At 43.2% G+C, this 26,275-nt stretch overlaps 1 protein-coding gene across 4 annotated transcripts in view; it reads right to left on the bottom strand.

The window, feature by feature from the left end:
- enpp2 (ectonucleotide pyrophosphatase/phosphodiesterase 2) overlaps window positions 1-26,275 on the bottom strand; it is a 63,150-nt gene that overhangs the window by 28,658 nt on the left and 8,217 nt on the right. For all 4 annotated transcript variants that reach the window (XR_009266221.1, XM_058745677.1, XM_058745676.1 and 1 more), the window contains exons 5-15: window positions 24,800-24,860; window positions 24,237-24,334; window positions 23,069-23,148; window positions 22,691-22,810; window positions 18,466-18,521; window positions 12,414-12,479; window positions 11,977-12,049; window positions 3,937-4,045; window positions 3,722-3,847; window positions 2,543-2,574; window positions 1,981-2,108 (exon numbers count right to left, since the gene is read on the bottom strand). Coding sequence is in view for 3 of the 4 variants with exons in the window: in XM_058745677.1 (XP_058601660.1) it covers window positions 1,981-2,108; window positions 2,543-2,574; window positions 3,722-3,847; window positions 3,937-4,045; window positions 11,977-12,049; window positions 12,414-12,479; window positions 18,466-18,521; window positions 22,691-22,810; window positions 23,069-23,148; window positions 24,237-24,334; window positions 24,800-24,860 (949 nt within the window). In the remaining variant the exon portion in view is untranslated. The remainder of the gene's footprint in view (window positions 1-1,980; window positions 2,109-2,542; window positions 2,575-3,721; window positions 3,848-3,936; window positions 4,046-11,976; window positions 12,050-12,413; window positions 12,480-18,465; window positions 18,522-22,690; window positions 22,811-23,068; window positions 23,149-24,236; window positions 24,335-24,799; window positions 24,861-26,275) is intronic.

Here is a 26,275-nt window from a genome sequence, read left to right on the forward strand (position 1 = left end):
CCAAAGGTTTACCTTCCAACAAGACAATGTCAACACTGCACTGGCTCCCTATCAAACATCGGATAGATTTTAAAATCTTGTTAATTACTTATAAAGCCCTGAATGGTTTAGCTCCTCAGTACTTGAGCGAGCTCTTATCACATTATCGTCCTCCACGTCCACTGTGTTCTCAAAACTCTGGCCGTTTGATAATACCTAGAATATCAAAATCGACTGCGGGCGGCAGATCCTGTTCATATTTAGCACCCAAACTCTGGAACAATCTACCTAACACTGTTCGGGAGGCAGACACACTCTGTCAGTTTAAATCTAGATTAAAGACCCATCTCTTTAGCCTGGCTTACACATAACACACTAATACGCTTCTATTATTCAAATCCGTTAAAGGATTGTTAGGCTGCATTAATTAGATCAACCGGAACCGGGAACACTCCCCATAACACACGATGTACTCGTTACATCGTAAGTAGAATGGCATCTACGCTATGTCTACAGCCCTGATCGTCAGAGGAGACCAGGACACCCAGATGAGACCCAGAGACATATCCCCAGTGAAGACCTCGATTAAAATACAATAAAACTAAAAATATAATAAAATACCTAACTACATAATATTACTATTGTTAGAAATTGCAACAAAATTAAAATAGAAATATAAACTTTTGAACTGCGGGTTTTATCTGGCCAGAGGAGAACTGGCCCCCCGACTGAGCCTGGTTTCTCCCAAGGTTTTTTTCTCCATTCTATCACAGAGGGAGTTTTGGTTCCTTGCCGCTGTCGCCTCTGGCTTGCTCAGTTGGGGACACTTAATTTCTAGCGATTATCGTCAATTTGATTGCACAGATACTATTTAAACTAAACTGAGCCAGACAATGACATCTCTGAATTCAATAATGAAATGCCTTTTACTGAAAATTGAGTGTTTAATCTTATCATTATACATTACTGACACTCTATCCTCCAATTTGTGCTTTGACACAATCTGTATTGTTAAAAGTGCTATATAAATAAAGGTGACTTGACTTGACTTGACAATGACCCTAAGCACACAGCTAAAATAACGAAGGAGTGGCTTCACAACAACTCCGTGACTGTTCTTGAATGGCCCAGCCAGAGCCCTGACTTAAACCCAATTGAGCATCTCTGGAGAGACCTAAAAATGGCTGTCCACCAACGTTTACCATCCAACCTGACAGAACTGGAGAGGATCTGCAAGGAGGAATGGCAAAGGATCCCCAAATCCAGGTGTGAAAAACTTGTTGCATCTTTCCCAAAAAGACTCATGGCTGTATTAGATCAAAAGGGTGCTTTTACTAAATACTGAGCAAAGGGTCTGAATACTTAGGACCATGTGATATTTCAGTTTTTCTTTTTTAATAAATCTGCAAAAATGTCAACAATTTTTTCTGTCAATATGGGGTGCTGTGTGTACATTAATGAGGAAAAAAAAAATGTACTTAAATGATTTTAGCAAATGGCTGCAATATAACAAAGAGTGAAAAATTTAAGGGGGTCTGAATACTTTCCGTACCCACTGTATATATATATATATATATATATATATATATATATATATATATATACATATATATATATATATATATATATATATATATATATATATATATATATATATATATACATATATACATACACAAGATACATTTGCTAAAATGCAAAAATACATAAGATAAAAACACACACACACACACATATATATATATATATATATATGTGTGTGTGTGTGTGTGTGTGTGTGTTTTTATCTTATGTATTTTGCATTTTAGCAAATGTATCTTGTTTTAAGGATGTTTAAAAGTTTTTATTAGAAAATAAATCAAAAGCACTCTTTAAAAATAATTTTTACATAGTTAGGTTTAAGTATCTATTAATCAAAGAAAATTAATGGACATATTAACCATGACATTTTAACTATTTTATACATGAATACTGAAAGTAATTATGTGGTATGTAATTTACCGTGCTATGTGCCATTTCCTCTCAACCATCAAGTGAACCTCCTCAATTCTGTGGTTGTTGGCATAATGCAAACGTTTGGGAAGATGCTGCTTCAAGTACGGTTTGAAGTGCTGGTCTGGCTTTTTACACTGTAGAAGAACCAAGTTTCATGTTTGGTGAAGAAGAACAGTGTGTTCTGTACTGAAATTACCAGAGTACATTTTAATTGATACTATTTAAATAATCAATATACAGTGGTCCCAAAATATATTGAGAGACTATTTGAGACTAAAGTCACAAATAATGCTAGACGTTCCTCAGAACTAAGTTTTTTTTTTAAGAACTATTTTTTGCAAAGAGTTCTATCCAACTTTTGAGTAGATGTATGACGTCACGTCAGTTCTACTCAAGTTCACAGAGGTGTGGTAGCAGAGTAACCACAGGTGCATGTCATCACATTAAGTATGGAGTCTCACTTAATTTTGACAAACAGAAAGTGTTTTCTTATAAAAAGGCTTAGTAAAGTATGATGTAAATTTACAAAAGTACACTATTATAAAGTATTTTATAGAAAGTCACTCACCGTAAGGTTTGCTACAATTGCTTTTGCATCATCTAGAGAGAAAAAAGAGAGATAAACTCAATTGTTTTTATTCCTGATACTTTTAAAACAAATTAATTCCTAGAAATAGTGCACTGTACTCTATTCTAATGTCCGCACTAAGTGACATGCTCTCATTTTTCTCTTGTAACGTGACATTTGACACGTGACACAGCCTAGGTGACATCAGCCAAAAAGGGAAAAGTTCTTTAGGCACAGGAAGTATTGCATTTTGATGAAAAATTAACCTTTTTTTTTTTTCTAAGGGCTAATGTGTGCTAAGTTGTGAGAAATAAATAAATAATTTTAAAAAATGGTCAATTTTGGTTTAAAAAAAAAAAAAAAAAAATTGAAATATAACAAAAAAAATAAATAAATAATAATAATAATTAAAAATCAATTTGTCAGATTATTTTGATGTGGATGAACCCAGGTTGTTTAATAATAATAATAATAATAATTCCTTACATTTATATAGCACTTTTCTGGGCACTCAAAGTGCTTTACATAGAAGGGGGGGAATCTCCTCAACCACCACCAGTGTGCAGCATCCACGTGGATGACGCGATGGCAGCCATATTGAACCAGCACACCAGCTTACTGGTGGAGAGGAGACAAAGTGATGGATCCAATCAGAATATGGGGATGTTTAGGAGGCCGTGATGACGGAGAGAGGCCAATGGCGAATTTGGCCAGGACACAGTTACACCGCTACTCTTTTTCTAAGGACATCCTGGGATTTTTAATGACCACAGAGAGTCAGGACCTCAGTTTAACATCTCATCCGAAAGACGGTGCTTTTTGACAGAATAGTGTCCCCATCACTATACTGGGGCGTTAGGACCCACATAGACCACAGGGTGAGCACCCCCTGCTGGTCTCACAAACACCTCCTCCAGCAGCACCTGGTTTTCCCCAGAGGTCTCCCATCCAGGTACTAACCAGGCTCAACCCTGCTTAGCTTCAGTAGGCAACCAGTCTTGGGCTGCAGGGTGATATGGCTGCTGGTTTGTTGATTACTGCTGCTGGTTTGAACACTAAGAATATATTTACATACAAACGCATAGAGATACTGTATTTCCTGTTAACAAAATCTTGTGATTTCTGATGCAACTAGGACAGGGCAGGCTAGAACTCTCATTCTGCTTTTTAATTACTAACATTTAGAGTTGTTTGGATTTCGGGCTCGGATTCTTCCCAGAGACCCAGGAATTAGGATGATGTCCTCAGTGTTGGACATGTAAGAGCTCAGGAACTCTGTGCGGTCACAATGAGCTTCCTCCATGCCTGAAGAAGAAAATATATATCAAATATTTAGAATTTAAAATAAAATAGTATCATCCCTAGAAACCCCAAACCAGGACTAAATGTGGTACCATGGTCTCCAACCAAGATGATATTGACACAACGGTGCAGTTTCATCTGTTTCAAGCCATTCATTAGCTGTCCAATCACCTTATCAATGTCCTTCAGTGCACTGTCAAGCTGTAGAAGGAAACAACAACTGTGTAATGCTCAACATCAAAGCAACACCAGCAACATCTTCAAATTTCAAATTTGCTTGAAGCAAATTTTAATTCACACACTATGGAAAGTGAATGTAATACGTTTATGCAGTGAGTCAGTATTTGGGCTGACTTTGTTTGCATTGCTGTTACATTTGCAGCATGATCATATATGTTTATGTGAGTAAGTATTTGTGTATAAAAGGCTCCTGGAGAAAGATAGACCTTTGTTGAAACACTTCTATTTTGATAGTTTAAAGAGTGCAGTTCCTGATGCATCCAGTAGGAAGCATTATTGTTATAGTTTGCTGCCTGCTGCGTCATTATATTACTGCGTGATCAGCTGGGGCAAACGTAGAAGTTTCTTCCTGCCTGTGATTTGGATTTGTTGGTGTTTTGTGGTTCAAAGTGTTAGTACATGACCCTAAAGTAAGTTTGCTTTGATTTATACATTTTAAGCTATGTTTGAAGTGTATTATTTAACTTCGTACATTTTGTATGGGCATGCACGGACATATAACGACTCGCGTGTGATCGCTCTATAAGATGTGCGATGCAATTTATGCTAAATACAGAGTGGTTTCCATGGTGATCGTTCTGTTATCTGTTAACTTTCATGCTGTAGACAGATTATCCAGCAGTATTGTTCCTTCGATAATGTTATCTGACAACTTGCATTTAGTAATATCTTTCCCCACCAAAGTCATTTCATATGACCAAACCAATAGTTATATAATCTTCAATTGCACATCTCCTGCATATTTAGAGACAATGAATGTTTACCCCTTTATTTGTATTCTAATGTTATATTCTTGTGTTATTTTTAGACTAATATTTAATACACTTTGGAAAGAAGTTCCCGTCTCCTCATTCCTTGTGTCCTGACCGACACTTCAGGAGTGTATACTGCATTATAGTTTGAGCCAGAGCCTAGCAGTCTATTTCCCTTTCAAACAACTGGTCCTTCGAGCCGGATTAGTGTTCATTCCTGAAACCATGGAGTCCGATGAGGAGATCATTGAGGCAACCAGACCAAAACGCCAAACACGTCCACCAGCCCGACTCCAAGATTTTGAAGTACAGTATGTAAGGGGCAGACCTAAAACTGAATATGCTAGCTCACCTTCCTGGGAGGTACCTTCTCATATGATATCTCTCCAATCATCATGAGACAATCCTGACTACCTCGATGATGATGCTGCTCCTCGCACGGTCCCTCAGTTAAGACCCAGCTTCAGTTATACAGATCACCGGGAAACCCTCCCTCAGTCATTCACGTCAGCCCAGCGGCCCAGTTACCCTGAGCCTGAACCCTATAATGAGCTCCAAGCTATTCGCAGAGAGAATGCACAACTGCTGCAGTCACAACAAGCCTTCCGTGCTGACCTGATGGAGTTGAAAGCAGTTCGTACCGAGTTCAAAGAACTTGTTAAAGTTGCCCAAACTCTTAGAGCAAACCTCAGCCCAAGTAAAAGCCATCACAGTCCTCCAGTGCGACCAGTACCCCAATTGCCATCTGATCCTCCCGGCCACATAGATCAGACAGTTCAGATATCAGCTGCTGTAGAAGAGGGTCTAGAGCTTCCCCCTTGGCCTGAGCCCGAGCCAGAACTGAGAAGAGAGATGGAGACTTTAAAGTTATCAGAACCTAGCACCGCTACCTACGAACCAGAGGTACCAAAGTATTCCAAGATTTCCCAGACTCCCCTTTCACAAGCATATCGGCCTTCTCAGTATTATTCTCAAAGCCCAAAGGTGCTACCTCCACCTCCAACGCCTGAAGACCTCAGAGAGTTGTTATCCTCCGTTGCGCCGCCCTCATATTGGAAACCCTCACAGGCTCAAATCCCAGTTCCCTCTTCCCGACATGGGGCCATACCAGGCCAGTCAAGTCGTCCAGCACCTGCAGTTAAGGTAGAGTCAAACATACCACTTTTAACCCACATCTCAAGGTCAGAGTCTGTCTATAGAGGGCCTACCCCTTCTATCCCCAAGTTCAGCCGGCCAGATCCAAGCGAGTTCGCCAGACTTCGAATAGCTTTGGAGAATCTGCTTCCGCCAGATGGGACTGAACTTTTTAAATATCAGATACTCGTAGACCACTTAAAGTTGGATGAAGCTAAGCTGATTGCAGATGCATTCCTGAATTCCCCTACCCCCTTTATGGACACCATGGTGGCCCTCCATGAGAAGTTTGGTCAGCCCCACCAACTAGCATTGAGGAAAATTGCCAGTGTCCTGGAAGCCCCTGATGTGAAGCGTGGGGATACCATAGTATTCCAGAAATTCGCTCTTCAAGTACAGTCGTTGGTAGGGTTGTTAAAAACTTTAGGACCTGAAGGTGACATTGAGCTGAATTGTGGGTCACATGTTGCCCATCTTTTGAGTAAACTACCTTCTGATCAGCGAGCTGAGTTCCGCCGTCACATGTTCCGGCAACCTAGAACCATACCTACCCTGCCTGACCTCTCAAACTGGCTCCGCTACGAAGCGTGCTGCTATGACTTTGATGTTGAGATTGCCTCACGAGGATTTCAAGACCGACAGCCTTCTCGACCTGTACAGAATAAAAGGACCGTAGCTGTTCTTCATGGGGTTGGAGAGGCTCAAAATTTAACTTTCCAGTCCCCTCAGAAGGGTATCACTCAAAAGACAAAACCGATTGAAGTGAAACGGTTCTGTCCCTTCTGTGATAGTACGGAGCATTATTTAAGTCAGTGCAAAGAATTTGCTAAACTTACCACTGACCAGGCCAAAGACTGGATTCGAGACAATAATCGCTGTTGGCGCTGTGCCAGGACTCATCATGCTGCTCAGTGTGACCTGAAGAAGCCCTGCAACCTGTGTCAAGGCAAACACCTTCGTCCTCTTCACAAGGTCAACGTCAGATCCTCACAAGATGATACAGTCAGTGCTGAGAGGACCTGCCTTACCAATTCCTCTCCAGACAGATTTTACCTGGACAAACCCGTTGTTGGGAACCGTGTCATGCTTAAGGTAGTACCCGTACATGTTCATTATGAAGACTGTACTTTAGATACCTTTGCGCTTCTGGATGATGGCTCTGAGAGAACAATCTTGCTCCCCACTGCTGCCAAAGCCCTTGGCATACAGGGCACACCTGAAGATCTTCCCTTGCACACTGTGCGACAAGACATTGAAGTTCTTCATGGATCGTCTATCTCCTTCCAAATATCCCCAACCTACAAACCGCAAACCCTGTACAAAATTGAACATGCCTTCACTGCAGATCGCCTCAATTTGTCTCGGCAGTCTTATCCTGTGGATCAGCTGCAGAAGAAGTATCAACACTTACGTGGTCTTCCCATCCTGCAGGTGAAAGATGTTCAGCCTCTACTTTTGATTGGATCAGATCAGCCACATCTCATTACCCCAATTGAACCTGTCAGATTAGGATCTCCAGGTGGACCTGCTGCTGTCCGCACACGCCTGGGATGGACCCTCCAGGGCCCTGCATCATTCATGGGGCGGCCTGCATCCTCCCAACAATGCCTGCTGACATCTGTCCCTCCAACACAAGATGAGCTCTTTAAGAACGTCCAAAGACTCTGGCAGATAGAAGCTGTTCCCCACAGGGATGAGAAAGAGGTGACTCGATCCAAACAAGATCAGGAGGCTTTAAAGCTGCTTGAAGCCAAGACCATCCGCACAGAAGTGAACGGCATTCTTTGACTGGCAACACCCTTACTACGGCAGAAGGATATGCCTCAGTTGCATGCCCCTAAGGAGTCAGTCATGCCTGACCTGCGCAGTATTGAGAAACGTCTGTTGAAGGATCCAGTGAAAGCAGAGATCTACAGAGCAGAGATGGAGAAGCTCAAGCAGACAGGAGCTGTACAGGAAGTAAATAAAGAGACAACAGACTCTGACGAATGTTGGTATATACCTCACCACATCGTCAGTCATAATGGGAAATCTCGTGTTGTTTTCAACTGTTCCCACTAATATCATGGGTAGAATCTCAACCAGTATCTGCTACCTGGGTGCTAATTGAGTGTTTAATCTTATTATACATTACTGACACTCTATCCTCCAATTTGATACTGTTAAGTGCTTTGACACAATCTGTATATAAATAAAGGTGACTTGACTTGACTTGACCTGGCCCTATACTTGGCGCATCATTGCTAGGAGTGCTCATCAGATTTAAGGAGCATCCAGTCGCAGTAAGTGGTGACATTAAGGCAATGTTCCATCAGGTCCGCCTCCTTCCTGAAGATTGTCCCCTACTGCATTTCCTCTGGCGTGATCTGAAAGTGGATGAGCCCCCTAAAGTCTTCGAATGGAAGGTATTACCATTTGGCACTACATGCAGTCCGTGCTGTGCCACTTATGCTCTGCAGCGCCATGTGATCGAGCACAGCATGGCTGATGAGTCCATTAGGTTCTCAGTAGAGAAATGTTTTTACGTAGACAACTGCCTTCAGAGTCTGGGCACCCCTGAAGCAGCGAGGCAATTGGTTGACGGACTGAGAGAGATGCTTTTCAAAGCTGGATTTGAGATAAGACAGTGGGCCAGCAATGTCCCCAGGGTTCTGAGTCACCTACCCCCAGAAGCTCAAGCTGAGAGCTTGGAACTTTGGTTAGCTCAAGACAAATCTGACCTATCAGAGTCAACCTTAGGCCTACGCTGGAACTGGCAGACAGATACCCTGGCGTTTAAGTACCGACCTGTAGTGTATGAGACTCCCACCCTCAGGTCCTAGCTACTCAATACGACCCTCTGGGACTTCTTTTGCCCTACACCACGCGAGCAAAGGTCATAATCAGGCAGCTATGGAATAAACAGCGGGGTTGGGATGACCCAAACTTACCACCAGAGCTCCTGCGGTCATGGCACATCTGGGAGAATGAACTTCAATACCTGCCAAACATCACCCTACCTAGGACTTATGTCCCTCCTGAAGTGGAGAAGGATGGTGCCTCCCAGGAAGTCCACATATTTTCAGATGCTTCAGAACAGGCATATGGAGCTGTGGCATACTTGAGGACCACTGACAAGAGAGGCCAAGTGTACCTGTCGTTCATGGTAGCTCGATCCCGTGTGGCCCCCAAACGTTCTCATTCAATTTCTCGATTAGAACTTTGTGGAGCTCTTGTGGCCGCGCAGTTAGCTAAATTGCTTCAGAAGGAACTAACCTTGCAAATAGAGACCACAGTGTTATGGACAGACTCTTCCACTGTTCTCACCTGGCTGAGCTCTGAATCCTGCCACTACAAAGTTTTTGTTGGCAATCGAGTCGCCGAAATCCAGGAACTAACAGAAAATTGTTCCTGGCGCTATGTGGATTCTGCTAGCAATCCCGCAGACGACCTCACCAGAGGCAAACCGCTGAACGTCCTTACCGAGATGAATAGATGGTCTCAAGGACCTCCTTTCTTACTCCAAGATCCAACCAACTGGCCAGTTATGCCAGGTAGCAACCCGGCAGATGACCCCACCGAGCTATGGAAGTCTGACTTCTGCAGCACCACGGCAGTACCACCCCAATCCATTATACCTGATGCTTTGGACTGTCATACTTGGCAAGAACTCCTGGATGCCACTGCCAAGGAAATTCAGGTGAACCCTACCTCTGCTTCCTTTCCTGATGTGTATCATTATCGTCGAGCAGAGATCCTTATTCTTAAGCGGGTTCAACAGGAATCATTCCCCAATGACTATGAACGTTTAGAGAAAGGGAAACCAGTGTCTTCTGACAGTCGCCTTCTTACCTTGGCTCCTGAACTGGACAAATCTAGTAGTTTAATCCGAGTGGGAGGTCGTTTGAGGAGAGCTGAGTCCATTGATGAATCCACCTTACACCCCATTGTTTTGGACGCTCATCATCCGGTCACACAGCTACTAATTAAGCATTATGATTGCAAGCTACATCATCCAGGATCTGAGCGTGTGTTTGCCGAAATCCGGTGCCATTATTGGATTATTCGTGGCCGTGAAGCCATTCGTCGGCACCAGCATACGTGCTTTGAGTGTCAGCATTGGAGAGCACAGCCAACTATTCCCAAGATGGCAGACTTGCCTTCTGCCCGTCTCCGTCTCCACAAACCTGCCTTTCACTCATGTGGTGTAGACTGCTTTGGGCCCATGCTTATTAAGATTGGGAGACACACAGAAAAACGCTGGGGGATCATCTTCAAGTGTTTAACCACTAGAGCGGTACACTTGGACCTCCTCAATAGCATTAATTCTGATTCCTTCCTAATGGCCCTTAGGCGATTTATAGCACGAAGGGGAACACCAGCCGAACTGTGGTCAGACCAAGGAACAAATTTTAAAGGAGGTGAAAGAGAACTGAGAGAATCCTTTGCTGAAATGGCTCCCGAGTTACAGAAACAGCTTTCATGGCAAAAGATCCAGTTTCAGTTCAATCCTCCAGCAGCCCCACATTTTGGAGGAGTGTGAGAGAGAGAGGTACGATCTGTAAAGTCAGCCCTTTATACCACCGTAGGAACTCAATCAGTTCCAGAAGAAGTCCTGCTGACCGTACTTCTTGAGATGGAAGCAATTCTGAACTCAAAGCCTCTGGGTTATGTGTCATCTGATGTTGCGGACATTGACCCAGTGACACCAAACAGTTTGCTCATGGGGCGGCCAGATGGCTCTTTACCACAGGTCATCTACACAGAGTCTGAATTGTTGAGTCGAAGGCCCTGGAGGCATTCACAGGTTCTAGCTGATAACTTCTGGTCCAGGTTCATCCGAAACTACCTTCCAGGCCTCCAGACACGGCAAAAGTGGCAGTCCTCTCCCCCGGACTTAACAGAGAAAATGGTCGTCATGATTGTAGATCCCCAGATGCCTAGGGCCCTCTGGCCTGTTGGACATGTCATCAAGACGCACCACAGTTCGGATGGACATGTCAGGTCTGCTGATGTGGATATTAAAGAGCAAGTCTACACTCGACCAGTAGCACGTTTAGTGATCCTCCCAACTCTGCCAGAGAACGGAACCTGTCCTACCAAGTCACCCTAAGTTAAGTCGCCTTTTAGTAGTAACAAAGTTGTGCAGCACCTTTGGGGGCGGCTGTATAAAAGGCTCCTGGAGAAAGATGGTCTATGTTGAAACACTTCTATTTTGATAGTTTAAAGAGTGCAGTTCCTGATGCATCCAGTAGGAGGCATTATTGTTATAGTTTGCTGCCTGCTGCGTCATTATATTACTGCGTGATCAGCTGGGGCAAACGTAGAAGTTTCTTCCTGCCTGTGATTTGGATTTGTTGGTGTTTTGTGGTTCAAAGTGTTAGTACATGACCCTAAAGTAAGTTTGCTTTGATTTATACATTTTAAGCTATGTTTGAAGTGTATTATTTAACTCCGTACATTTTGTATGGGCATGCACGGACATATAACGACTCGCGTGTGATCGCTCTATAAGCAAGATGTGCGATGCGATTTATGCTAAATACAGAGTGGTTTCCATGGTGATCGTTCTGTTATCTGTTAACTTTCATGCTGTAGACAGATTATCCAGCAGTATTGTTCCTTCGATAATGTTATCTGACAACTTGCATTTAGTAATATCTTTCCCCACCAAAGTCATTTCATATGACCAAACCAATAGTTATATAATCTTCAATTGCACATCTCCTGCATATTTAGAGCTTTGACTGTTATTTAGAGACAATGAATGTTTACCCCTTTATTTGTATTCTAATGTTATATTCTTGTGTTATTTTTAGACTAATATTTAATACACTTTGGAAAGAAGTTTCCGTCTCCTCATTCCTTGTGTCCTGACCGACACTTCAGGAGTGTATACTACATTATAGTTCGAGCCAGAGCCTAGCAGTCTATTTCCCTTTCAAACAGTTTGACTGAAGCAAGTGTGACAACGCCAGTCAACTGGTCTTCTAAGCAATTCAAATGTTTCCTGTACACTCTGCTTACCTCAGTGCTGTGGGGTCCTAGTTTGTGGCCATAGGAATCCAGCTGTTCAGAATGCATTGCATAAACATATGGCCTGCAAATCACAGACACCTGTTACCTTTTAAAACAAAAAAAGAAAAGAAAAAGAAAGAAAATCTACAAAAAACAAGCAGTGACAGTGCTGCTGTGAAGGTCAAAGTTACTATAAGGCAAAGTCTAACCTTAAAGCAAATACAATTTAATAATGTGACTGTTAAGATAACCCCATGAACCTAAAAAAGCAATACATGGAGAAATATATTTCTGTAGGCAAAGGTGCATGTCACATATACTAAAAAAAAAACAGAGTACTGAATTTTGTGGAGTAAATTTACAGTAATCCTGAACTTTTTAAATTAATTGTTCAACCAAATAAGGAATATTCACAAAGCATTTTGGGGGTGTTATTACATACTGACCTCTCCGCATCCGGAAGGTGAAGCCACTGCAACATGGTCAGAACTCTCCTTTCCAATGGAATGCCACTGTTAATGCACCACACATTAGAATTGGTACATATACATACATACTTTGTATATAGCTGAAATATATAGCTATTTAAAGTGTATATAGCTGAAATTTTCTGAAAAAGTCAGCAGGGCAGTACAATTAGGCAAACCTTCAAGTTTAAGGCCTGCAGATATGCACATATGTGGTTAAGAGTCTTATAGAGTTCATGTAAGATATCGAGGGAGCAGGAAATATTAGAAAGATTATCTCAATCAATCTCTACAGGAAACCCTTTCTCCACTACCACCTCCACTCATCCTGACCTCCTGTCCAGTTGTATCAACATTGGGTAAATTTATTCACTAAGCTCAGGCCTCCTCAACCTATGGGCTCAGACAGGGGCGTAGAATTAGGGGGGGACGCAAGGAACGTGTCCCTACCAATATCCAGCGACTACCAAACTGTACCTAGCAATAATTTTGATCAAACAATTAAATATATTGTGACGAGCGTCCTGATATCGCATCAGCGTCGCCCTGGAAACGGAGGCAGAACACCTGCACTTCCTCATTACCGGCTGATCGGTCCCAGCTGCAGCTCGTCAGCCGGCGGCATTATAAGCCTAGCAGATCTCGCCACTGTTGAGTTCGACCTCCAGAAAGACTGCAGCTAACCACTCTCTCTGATCTCTTTTGCACCTCTAGACAGCAGCGTGTGACTGAGCAGCCGAGCACGAGCACGAGCACGAGCACGGCACCCTGCACAAGGACCGAGGAAGAGACAGACTACACCAGCGCACCTTCACACCTGTTTGTTATCTTTTTTTGAGTCAATAAATCCACCCTCCAGGCATTTATTGGAACGGTCCTTGTCGTGTGATTCTTCACCCCGTGACAAGTTGGTGGAGAATGTGGGCATATCAGTGAAGAATCACGGACAAGCAACATCACATTCTTTGACTGTTCTCACCACCGGATTTTTTTTCTCCTCTGTCACAGGTGTGCGCTCCTCCCTTTTCCCAATATGGAAGAACTCCTAAAGCATCTCATAGAGGTCAGCATCCGCCAGCAACAGATAGTGGAACACCTGGCCACCCGGCAAGGACAGACCGAGCAGGAGCTCGCAGCTCTCCATGCCACCACCGCCCCACGCGTTCCGCTACCAGATGCCCGGGCACAAGCAACAAAGCTGCTCCCAAAAATGACCCCTCATGACGACGTGGAAGCGTTCTTGCAGGTGTTCGAGAACACAGCGACCACGGAAGGGTGGCCTCAGGGTGACTGGGCACGGGCGCTGGCACCCCTGCTGACCGGTGAAGCTCAGCGAGTGTACTTCACTCTCCCCGCCGCTACCGCGGACCAGTACGCCGAAGTAAAACGCGAAATTCTAGCCCAACTGGGCCTATCCTCTATCTGCGCGGCTCAGCAATTCCACGAGTGGGAGTACAAGCCTCGACTGCCCGCCCGTGCTCAAGCTGCCGAGCTCACGCAGCTCGCACATCACTGGTTGCTGGATGGATACCCCTTGGCCGCCCAGGTAGCGGAACGCGTGGTCATCGACTGTCTCCTCCGGGCCCTTCCCCGCTCCCATTGACAGGCGGTCGGCATGAGAAATCCGCCCACGACGCTCGAGCTCGTGGGGGCCATAGATGCGGCCCAACAACGGGACGCTGGGGAGCGAGCGCCACCGTTTCCCCGGAGGGTGTGCCAGGAGCGATGCGCGCCGGAGGGCACCCCGCAACACCAAAGCAGGCCGGCGGATGAGCCCATGCCAACGGAGCTGCCAACACCTCCCACTCGAATCTGGCTGGCAGGCTGCGTCGTGCACCATGACCTTCCCGCTGGGGCCCCTGAAGCGGAGGTGAAGGTTAATGGGAAACAATTCCGGGCCGTTCTGGATTCTGGCAGCACTGTCAGCCTGGTCCAGTCTCACGTCCTGGCCCCTCGCACTGAATACAAGTCATTCCTGCCGATCACCTGTGTCCATGGAGACACTCGGCACGTCCCAGCCCGCCGAATGACCAACGCCGCCGCTCCAGGATCCTGGCCGGTGGAGGTAGGAGTAATGAAAGACCTCCCGGTTCCTGTGTTGATCGGTCGAGGCTGGCCCGGGTTTGACCGCCTGCTAGCTGCTCTCACCCAGGACGCCGAGGTGAAACTGTTCTGCCAGGCCTGCCCCACCTACCAAGTGACGTCACCCAGGAAGCCTCCCCCCAGCCCGCTGATACCGCTATCCATCATCGAGGTGCCCTTTGAGCGCATCGGGATGGACCTTGTGGGGCCGTTGCCTAAGTCTGCCCGGGGACATGAACACATCCTGGTGATCGTCGACTACGCCACCCGGTACCCAGAGGCGATCCCCCTGCGGAAGGCCACAGCAAAAGCCATCACTCAGGAGCTCTTCCTGCTGTCCAGCCGAGTCGGCATCCCAGCGGAGATCCTGACCGATCAGGGAACCCCCTTCATGTCCTGGCTAATGGCTGACCTCTGCCGGCTGCTGAAGGTGAAGCAGTTGAGGACCACGGTCTACCACCCCCAAGCGGACGGGCTGGTGGAACGTTTTAACCAGACTCTGAAGCAGATGTTACGGCCAACCCGGCCGGCGAAGAACAGAGCAGTTATACCATGTCAACTTGCTGAAAAAGTGGGTTGGGACTAGGGACTAGCTCGTCGCCCTCGCCTGCACAGAACCCGTGGTTGTAGACACCAATCCCCACCTCTCGGCCGCCCAGAAGGGAGAGCTGCAGCACCTGATCTGTCAGTTCTCTGATGTGTTCTCCCTTCTTCCCGGGCAGACCAACGTCATCCAGCATGCATATCCAGACGCCTCCCGGAGTCATCGTCAGGCAACGGCCCTATCGTGTCCCTGAGGCTCGTCGGCGAGCTATCGAGTTGGAAATACAACAGATGCTGAAGTTAGGGGTGATCGAGCCTTCACGCAGCCCATGGTCCAGTCCGATCGTCCTGGTCCCGAAACCGGATGGCACCCTCCGTTTCTGCAATGACTATCGCCGCCTGAATGACGTCTCCCAGTTTGACGGCTACCCCATGCCTCGAGTGGAAGAACTTCTAGATCGGTTGGGAAGGGCCCGGTACATCTCAACGCTGGACCTCACAAAGGGTTATTGGCAGGTACCCCTTTCAGAAAGTGCCAAACCTAAAACTGCTTTTTCCACCCCTAGTGGCCACTGGCAGTACTGGACCCTTCCCTTCGGCCTTCACGGGGCACCCGCCACGTTCCAGCGTATGATGGACATCCTCTTACAGCCCCACCAGGCGTATGCTGCGGCCTATCTGGATGATGTGGTGGTCCATTCCATCTCTTGGGAGGATCATCTGGAGAGATTACGGAGGGTGCTTTCCGAGCTCCGGAGGGCTGGACTCACCGCCAACCCCTGCAAGTGCCATCTTGCGCTCTCAGAGGCAAAGTACCTGGGGTTCCAAGTGGGCCGGGGACTGATTCGCCCACAGGAGAAAAAGGTAGAAGCCGTACGCTCCGCGCCGAGACCGACGAAGACCCAGGTACGAGCCTTCTTGGGGTTGGCGGGTTATTATCGCTGCTTCATCCCTAACTTCTCCTCCTTAGCCGCCTCCCTGACAGATCTGACCAGGAAGGAGCAGCCGGAGAAGGTACAGTGGTCGTCAGCATCAGAGGAGGCCTTCCAAAGGATCAAGGAGACTCTCACTTCCGAGCCCGTCCTCCGAGCCCCAGATTTTAGCTGCCCCTTCCTGCTGCAGACAGATGCCTCCGACACGGGACCGGGAGTCGTCCTGTCACAGGTTCAAGAAGGGGAGGAGCATCCCGTCCTGTATGTCAGCAGGAAGCTGATCCCAGCCAAGAGAAACTACGCCACCGTGGAAAAGGAAGCCCTGGTCGTCAAGTGGGTAGTCCTGGAGCTGCGTTACTATCTCCTCGGCCGGAAGTTCACCCTGGTCACCGACCATGCGCCCCTCCAGTGGATGGTCTGCGCCAAAGACACCAATGCCAGGGTGACTCGTTGGTTCCTCGCACTCCAGGACTTCCACTTCGTTGTGCGTCACCGCACAGGGGCCGCGCACGCCAACGCTGACGGTCTCTCGTCAGCCGGCGGCATTATAAGCCTAGCAGATCTCACCACTGTTGAGTTCGACCTCCAGAAAGACTGCAGTTAACCATTCTCTCTGATCTCTTTTGCACCTCTAGACAGCAGCGTGTGACCCAAGCAGCCAACACAGAGCACGAGCACAGGCACCCTGCACAAGGACCGAGGAAGAGACAGACTGCACCAGCGCACCTTCACACCTGTTTGTTATCTTTTTTTTGAGTCAATAAATCCACCCTCCGGGCATTTATTGGAACGGTTCTTGTCCCATGACAATATGTATATGTTTTTGTAATTTCAGAAGTTAAAGTAAATACGTTAGAAAACTGCTTTCAAGGACGCGTATTTAATACATGGGCGGAATAGTCACACGCCGGACGAGGAGAGCAGCGCAGCATTTAGAACAACCCACAGGAATTGCACCCAATTCAAGACAGCAGTCAAAAAAAATAAATATAAAAGCCCACTCCAGTACGGTGTTTGACAAAACAGAGCAAATGGAAAGAGAAAGCGCGACCTATGTCTATTATTAGATACAGACAGAAAGACAAACGTTGTGCGGAAAGATACACAATCTTCCAGTCTAGGATAAAGTCATTATGAACATTAACAATAATTTGGGACAAATATAATGTGGATTTTATGGTAAACCATGTAAGTGGCACTGTGTGGTGCAGCAAGATTTGGAACATGTGTCCTGAGTCGCCGCGGACAGTCTTTAACTTTAAATTAATGTTGTTCAACTGAATGTACAAATCAAACTGGTAGCTGAAATATCCAAATAATAAAAAAACAACACTGAAATAAGAGCGTGCAGTTTATCTGTCAATCAAATGTGCATGAAAGTTCTGTTACTACAGCAAGAGTTTGAGTTTTCTTTCAGAATCTGTATCAATTAATATTAAAATAAAGTGATGCGTGATAAAGACACCCAGTGCTTGTGTAATTGTTTATTAAAGATATTAATGAAAAAAAAAAAAAACTCTGTATATGAATTATGAATATGTTGGCTACCATAGGCTATAAATAAAGACTTTAGGTGACATGAAACTGTTGTCAAAGGTCTATCAAAAATGCAATAATGATTGGGTTGTTGGGCAGGGGCGGGGCCGGAGGGGGCGAGTGTTTGTGTTGGGTTTATGTCCCCACCAATGTCAAAAACAAACCTACGCCCTTGGGCTCAGATAAGAATGGCAAATTTAATTTCCTCATGGTCTGAGGCCAAAGGAAGTAGCTCTGAAAGCATTTTGCCTTTCCACTGTGCTGAATTTGGTATGCAGTTGACAAGCGCCTTGCATGTATGTAGAGCCTTTTCTCACAAATTACTAGCAAAACGGTTCAAGCTGTCTCTAAGTCCAAGTGAAAAAATGCAGTCTGAAGACCCTCTGTGAATGCAGATGAGGGGACCTTTGTGTTTCAATCCTAGGCAAATCCAGGGCTTGCCAGAGAGCACATCAGAACAAAAACATTCACATGATTTCCTCCATTTTATGAAATCTTGCAATTAACTTGCGATTTTGGCTTGAAATAATTTTTCCAGCTGTATAACTAGATGTTCATGTCCTTTTAAGAAAATATGAGTGGTCCTTGCCTGTGCAAAACTTCACATGTCAATGCTTTGTGGTTTCTAGGGCGTTGTGGGTGTTTGTTTTACTAGCCCACATGCCCACCTCCAAGACATGACATTATGGTCCATAGAAGTCCTCGTTCATTATAAGTGTATGGGATTTTTTTCATACATTTAAGCATCCACCAGGCTAAAATCGTGAAATGGCACACCTCTCCTCAATAGGCCACATGATTTGAGGTAGGCTGCTGCTCATGTCCATAACATAAACAGTACGGACAAGTTATTTGATTAACCATGTTACAGAATTAAACAAAAAAATTACCTTCAAAGAGACATTGTTTGCATTTGAGTTTGGATCATGTTGACTTACACTGGCCAGAAAAACGTACCAGCCTTTACTCCCTGTTTCACTGCTGTTATCCAGATCTAGAAATGGAAGAAAAAAAGAGTTATCAAACAAAACGTGTTATTCTTCCGTGTAAAAAAAAAAAGAGTTTTTCTTTCATATGCCAAAGAAAAACTCTTTATTCATATACTGTATGAACTAACAAATTCTAGGGATGACAATTCACAAATGAGAGACAATTGTTATATGTGTTGGTTAATTTTCACAAGTGTTTTGGCAAAACTGCAGCGACGAGACTGGATAAGTTCCATCTATGATGGCCTCATTTACCGTCACAGCTCAGTCAGTGGGGTATAGAATCAGCCAGAAGAAATAAAGTTCAGTGAAAACTGAAAATTGGCTCCAGCTGTTGGGTTAATAGCTGACAGATGTGTTGGATATGTCCCCTTTGTTTTCATGTAGCTTGCACAAGATCTAAAAAAACATTATGCACATGAGCCACTGCTTACAGTTTCAGGACACTAGATAACACAGAGGTACTAGTTATAATTGTCTTTTATCTCTTGCCAAAACAATGGTTTACAGTTTACAATGGTCAATATGGCTCAAAGTAGTCTACATATATGTACATGAGTGTCACTGGACTGACCTTTGACAGTTGAAATTTAAGTATATTTCAAATTCAAAGCCAGATATGATGCCAAGAAATCTTTCATTTAAGCCATTAGTCAACTAACTATATGTTTATGATATTAATTTAATTAGTTTTAAGTATATACAACGGGAAAAGGATTTGGGGAAAAACAGAAAAGAGAAATACAGCATATGCACATGCATATATTATGTGTTTTTCTTTCTTTATAAATCAGAATCAGATCAGAATCAGAATTCCTTTATTTATCCCCAAGGGGAAATTCCTTTTTTTTTTTTACACCATACACGATTCCCAACCAAAAAGAGAAAGATAGCAACAGATACTGTATGCAGATATGTTTTTGTTTTTTTATATATCTTTAAAACTGTCAAGTAATCTGTCAATACCATTAAGAGAAATATCAGTGCAAACTGCAAACAGTTCCGACAAGTCCGACAGACGAGTCTTCGAATGAAACATCAAATAAAAACAGATTTTCAGTCAGAGCTTCACAAACAAAATAAATATAGCCTACACATTATACAAATATGAATAAATACAATTTATAGCAGAAAACTGAAACACTACAACATGTGCAATTAGACTATAACTATTTCACTATTTTTATTTTCCTCTGAATTCCAATCTCAGTTTTCTCATATTATTTCAGTATGATTTAACCTTCACACTCCGCAAGCAAACTTGGATAAGCGCCTTGTAAAACAATGTATATTTATCTAAGTTAACCTTAATGTTAAAACGAGCCGCCATGGCTAACATTAGGCTACTACTTACGTATTTTAAATAAGACATGTTCGTTGTTGATGAACAATAGACCAGCATTTACCTGCAGAGTTTGGCAACCTTTTGAGGGTCATCCTTTACCCCCACTTTCAATTTTTTTCTTGACATGATTATTAGCACATGGATCAGCCAGACCAGAGGTGTTAACAAATTCTCGCTTACTGGCTGCGCCAATTCATCAAATCCTGTGTTTTTTACATTTTTTATTTCTGCAACTAACCATCTAATGAAAATGTAGTCGACCAAGCCTCTTGTAGCCGACTAGCGTTTAGTCGACTATTAGGAGACAGCACTATGGAACAACTTGAGTACATGATAACACAATTTCATTTTTGGATGAACTATCCTTTAAACAGTGACTGCTGGTCTTTCAAAGAGGGGAAGCTCATTTTCATACTTAATTAATGTGAATGAATGACTGGCTATTCTTATCCATGAAATTATCTAAACAAAACTCATCTTAGCACTGCACAGAAGCTGCAATAAGTGACATTTAGATGTGGAATTTATACATTTAGACTGTATTAATAATTGCATAAATAATGTTATGAGATTAATGTTGTAAATACTAAATTCTCAATATGTTGGGAAATAATGTAATATGCCTACTTTAGACGGGAAACTTAAAAACGGCCAGCAGGTGGCAGAAGTTCGTGACTGAATCACTGAGTCATTCAAACAATTCTTTCAAAACGGCTGAATCCTTCAGGAGCGAATCAAATGACTGTTTTTATGAATGGCTTAGTGAATCAGTGATTCGCCCAAATCAACGCAGATTTGGATCTAACACAGAAACGAAACAAAAACAGCACTCTTGCTCGTGTCATATTGCCTGTTTTTAAAATGTTTTTTAAAATGACATCAGATGGTCTGAATCAGACCCTTTCTTCTGATAAACTGCAGCATGAACAACGACGTGCAAGTGCAACTTCTCATTGCAAACTGAACTGAAGCATCGGGAAACACTCAGCACCATATAACGCGTATACACAGACTATACTACACAGAGCACAGCAGAAAGACATTTGGCAATCAACTTGTAATATTTCTACTGGCATGCATGTTCAAATGAACGTTTTAAACGTTTAAAACCTATCTTATGGTACCGTATGGACGATACTACTGTTTACAAAATGCAATGGCACCGCGGGTATTTTTAGTATCTCGATACTACCGTACCGGTGTATTGTGCAACCCTAGTGTATAATTGTTTAACATGTATGATGAAAATTGGCTAGCAATTTTGCCAAGCAAATACCAAGAAATACCAAGCTGTCTTTCGACTACACCTGCAAAATCCGTGATGGGACCATAGACTGTAAAAAAAAAAAAAATGGACGTAGTGTCAGTGACGTCACTCGTAAGTTTCTGTAAAGCGTTTTTGAAGCCTAAAGTGGGCGGAGCCGACCGCTGCCATCTTGGAAGCGCGTCAACACGCGTCACTCCCGGATAATCGAAAATGGGCAAAAAGGCGGGACGTGGGTGAAGCTGAGCTGAAACCACGCCCGTCATGCAAAGACAAAACACCATAATTTCGTTTTTGGTCGAAAATGAGTTATTGATCATTTTGGGACATTAATGACCTCCTTTATCAAGTGTTTAAGTATCATGGAGAAAAGGCCCGGAGAAACCAAGGCAGAACACATAACATCATTTACCGCTCTTTGATTTTGTTTTGGAAAGCTCAAATAAGTTACGGTGCTCTGCATGTTTGCATTCGTTTGTCAATACTGTGCCAGCCTGGAGTTACACGGTATTCTGCCTTTGTTTTACTGTCCATTAAAGTCTGCCGCGTTTATTGTGTACTATATCTGTTGGCACTTCATTAGATAAACAAATGAGATAGACCGCGATCTAACAAACTGCTCCATATAACAAAGCATTGTAAGCAATAACGATTAAAACATCTAATTGCCAGATTCCCAGTGTCCTACCTATAATTGTTTTCTCTGTACAAATACAAATCTTTAAAGCCAGTTTTCTAAGTTTCACACTAGCGAGTTTCACACTCTGGAGCAGTGACCTCACCAATCCACCTGTCACTCAAGTGGCCACGCCCTTAATTATGCAGAACTTTAAGGCTTAATATAATTTAAACAGATGAGTTATAAAAAAATTCACCCCCTCACAGTTGTCACGAAGAGCAATATTAGCTATATAGACCAAAATAATTTTTTGTACCAGGCTGTAAACATGTTTTTTTCCGCTGTAAAGTTGGGCATTTTAACATGGGGAGTCTATGGGATTGACTCCCTTTTGGAGCCAGCCTCCAGCGGCCAGTCGATGAATTGCAGTTTTAGTCACTTCCGTGTTGGTTTCAAGAGTGGGAGCGGGAGGTTGCCGCTTGGATGGGACTGAGCTCGAATAGCTTTAGCGACTTTTTATAGTACTAAATCGCTGTCAATCAAAAGGAAATGCAGACTTTCGACAGACCCTCCAATCATCACACAGAAGCCCGGAGTCCAGGCCAGCCCACTCCTCCATTCACTCCCAGAGCGTCCGTGGGCGGGACATAATTGCAACATTTATCCAATGATCGTCTAGTTTCGAAGCACTGAAAAAAACTGTTCAAAGCAGCCCCATTGAAGTCAATGGACGCTAGGCTTCAACAGGGAAATATACTGACGCTACGGGAATCTGTGAGAAGGAAATCGAGTCAGCGTGTTCTAACGCATTTTTAGTCAATAAAATGTTAACACAATAGTACATATTTGACCATTAATTTTTTGACATTATAGGGGAAGCCGAGCTTGCAGTAAAGAAATCCCCACTGCCTTTAAAAAAAAAAAAAGGTATGGAAGGGCAACTCACAGGTTGTCCTCCCCACCATCGATGGTTAAGCTTTTCTTTCCCACGGATGTTAAAGTTGGCATCAAAGCCAGGGTCATGCATGGAGTTACCCACAATTCCATGCGACTCGGGATAAAGCCCCTAAAGCAAAGAAAAAAACAAAATAAATATGTTGAAAGCAAACGGTTTAAGAGGCAACAGAAATAATATTATCATGTACAGTGGTGCTCCTAAGTTCTAATATGAACATCACCTTTGTAGAATTTGAATCCTACCAAAAAAAGTGCAAAGAAAAAAGTATTTTCCCCTCTTTTTTAAGATAAACATCTTGCAGATTCTGCAAGGGGTATTTAAACTTTAAGCAAAATGTAACACAAAATACACAAACTTAATACATACTGTTGTAATTGTATACAAATTTGGGTAGGTTTTGGTGGGGTACACAGGTCTCATGTATGGTGCATGTGTTCCGCATGATCCTACAAGAGAAATGAGAAATTAAGGCCCCGTTTACACTAGTGCATTTTCGTTTTAAAACGGCGTTTTAAAATGAAAACGATCCCCGTTTACACTGGCGTTTCCGCTGCGTTTCAGAAACGATCTCCGTTTACACTACACAACTTAAAACGCATGTCACATGACCATTCATGCAGGTACAACCATAGATATGTACAGGTAGATTCCCTATTATTTAGATGGTGGAGGCATCTGTGTGCTTGGAGCGGTTGAATGGGGAATCTATCTATGGGTACAAGAATGAGCATGATGTTATTGTTTACACGGTCGTCAAGGATATGCAGAGCGAATATGGGCAGTCATGCCATCGTTTTCAAAAGTCTCCGTTTTGCTCCGTTTACACTGAAACGCAACCCCAGAGTTTTCCAACTAAAACGGGGTCTGCAGCATTTTCAAAAGTCTCTGTTTTCGACCCCGAAAACGCCGGAGTGTAAACGATAGGCGTAACCGTGGCAAAAGTCATGCATTTTAAAACGAAAACGCACTAGCGTAAACGGCGCCTAAGTAATTATTAGAATTAATCAAAGGCATCAGTTTAATACAATAAATGGGGTAATTTAGCACAGATGGAATACATGAACATGTTCTCTGAACAAGAATGTGCCCTAAGTTTACTTTTTTTGGGGGGGAGGGTCGAATCAGCATTTTATTACTTTCAAGATTATGAATCGAACCACACAAATTCAGAATGCATTCTGAGTTTAATTTTAAACCTCTGCTGCATGAAGACTACTTGCTGCCAATTCCAAACACACACACACACAAAAATACTGAGGAAACATCAAAACATCCACAATTGCTTGACTGTTTACACTGTTGATAAATAAACTATATGATCACACAGCTCTCTAGATAAAGTTGGATAGTATAAATTTATCCACATACATACCGTCTCAGCAAATGCTAATATATGCAATTAATTGGGATTTATTTTTGATTAGTTAATCTATACATTGTGTAATACATTTTATATGTTTTAACTGATTGACAGCTTAGTCAATATTCATATATATTCAGTTTGTTGATTTTCATGACAAGACATAAGGCTTACTGAGTTTCTCAATATTGGGGATCACCATGCTTCCTCTTTTCATGTAAGATGCACGAAAGCCATCAACAGACAACATGATGATAGGCGGCCGAACAAACCTAGATACACAGAATGAAACATTAATACACCAATTACAAACAAAACTAAATTAATATTTGTTGCTAAAATTTGTACTAATTAATAGTGGACAGGTAAGTCTTTAATTTGAATGCTCTTTTTATAACAACCTTTGATTCTTCCATAGGCACTATTCATATGATTAGGCTGAAAATGTCACACTTAATGCATTAACATTAATTGATATGCAATTCACCCAGTCCTCCCAGATAGGTGATTGGTTACACAAAAGCCCAATATCCATCTTTTAACTCTTCTTTTAACAGTGTTTGCCATCATTCAGCACTTCACAGCATTAAATAGATAAACAATTCCCTGTCTTCTAGTATGTAAAGTACAGCTGTGTCCTAAGATATAAGTGTTGTGGGATGAGGTGAAAAGGTGGGATGGTTGGGGAGCCCATTCAATGATGTTGAAATGTCACTGAAATCACAATTGTCTCTCACCCGGCTGGACACTCGTGGTTTTTAATCTCTTCACACTCTTCCTGCAACCAGGGAACATCACCTAATACAGGGAGGAAGTCAGTCAAAGCATGAGGTGACAATCAAACACATCTAATTTCCAGAAAATACAGAGCTCTTGCTCTACATTTACACACAAACATGCCAAACCCCACCCGGATGTTTTATTTTTTTAATTAATTAATTTTTTTTAAATTGAGTGTTCATTTGAGTGGTACAAAACTTTGTGACTTTTGTTCAACTTGAATTTGGAACACACACACAAAAAATTGAGTGGATTTGAGGATTTATGTGGCTGTAATTAAAATTTTTTACAAATCCTTTTTTGACCCGACCATAGGAACGAATGGAATGTCAAAAAAACTTTTTTTTTTTTTGTTTGTTTTTATTTTGTCACACTTGAACATGGACTTTTTGTGGGTGTAAAAAAAGTAACAAATCCTCCCCTTGCGGGTCAATTTGACCCCTCATAGCAATGAATGGAATGTCGAAATAAAAATGTATGTCCCCCCCCCCCTCCTACATCTGGCACAGCTGGCATTCATCCGGCACTGGCATACAGCATGTGGGCCAAACATGTCTCGGGTTTGGCAGAGGTGGTACCGGGTTTAAGACGACACATAAGACATGGGCCAGATGTCAAATATAGATATGTGGGCCACATAAGTATGGCCGATCTTGACCCAGATTTAAAATCCATTTCAAATATTTTTGAGTAAAATGCCAATGTTTTCCTATACAGAAAGGTAATATATTCACATACACCCCTCACATTTTTGTAAATATTTTATTATATCTTTTCATGTGACAACACTAAAGAAATGGCACTTTGCTACAATGTAAAGTAATGAGTGTACAGCTTGTATAACAGTATAAATTTGCTGTCCCCTCAAAATAACTCAATACAGAGCCATTAATGTCTAAACCGGCCGCTGAGAGGTTTGCGATTGTAGCTCCGTATAGCTTTTCTTTTGAATCTCTATCTTACTTTCACTCTCTGTTGTTTAAAGTGATAATATATAACTTAATTCCCACCATATTTCTGATATTATCTATCAAACTAATCTAACTCGTTCGCTTTTTAAAACCGCGAGGACAACGCACGAGTTCATCAAACAACAGTAGTAAGTGAATCATTCATCAATCACGGTGAGTAATGGCTTCTTCTCCTGCTATTGTTGTTTGCACTGTTTGCCACATGTACAGTTTATCTCTCTCTGTCGGCGACGAGGGATTCACATGTGATAAATGCAGGGAAATAGTTAGGCTGACAGAGAAGATTTTAGAACTAGAGACACGCATCCAAACTTTAGTTGAGGATAGTAAGAATGTGAGGGCTGTAGATACTGCTTTGGATGCGACTAGCTCAGGGAGTCCTGTACATTGTTTGGTTTCGGTTGAGCCCGTGCAGCAGGGCAACTGGGTGACTGTGAGGCGGCCTAGTCGGGGGTCAAAACA

The sequence above is a fragment of the Onychostoma macrolepis genome, chromosome 16, assembly GCF_012432095.1.
Source record: "Onychostoma macrolepis isolate SWU-2019 chromosome 16, ASM1243209v1, whole genome shotgun sequence".
Lineage (NCBI taxonomy): Eukaryota > Metazoa > Chordata > Actinopteri > Cypriniformes > Cyprinidae > Onychostoma > Onychostoma macrolepis.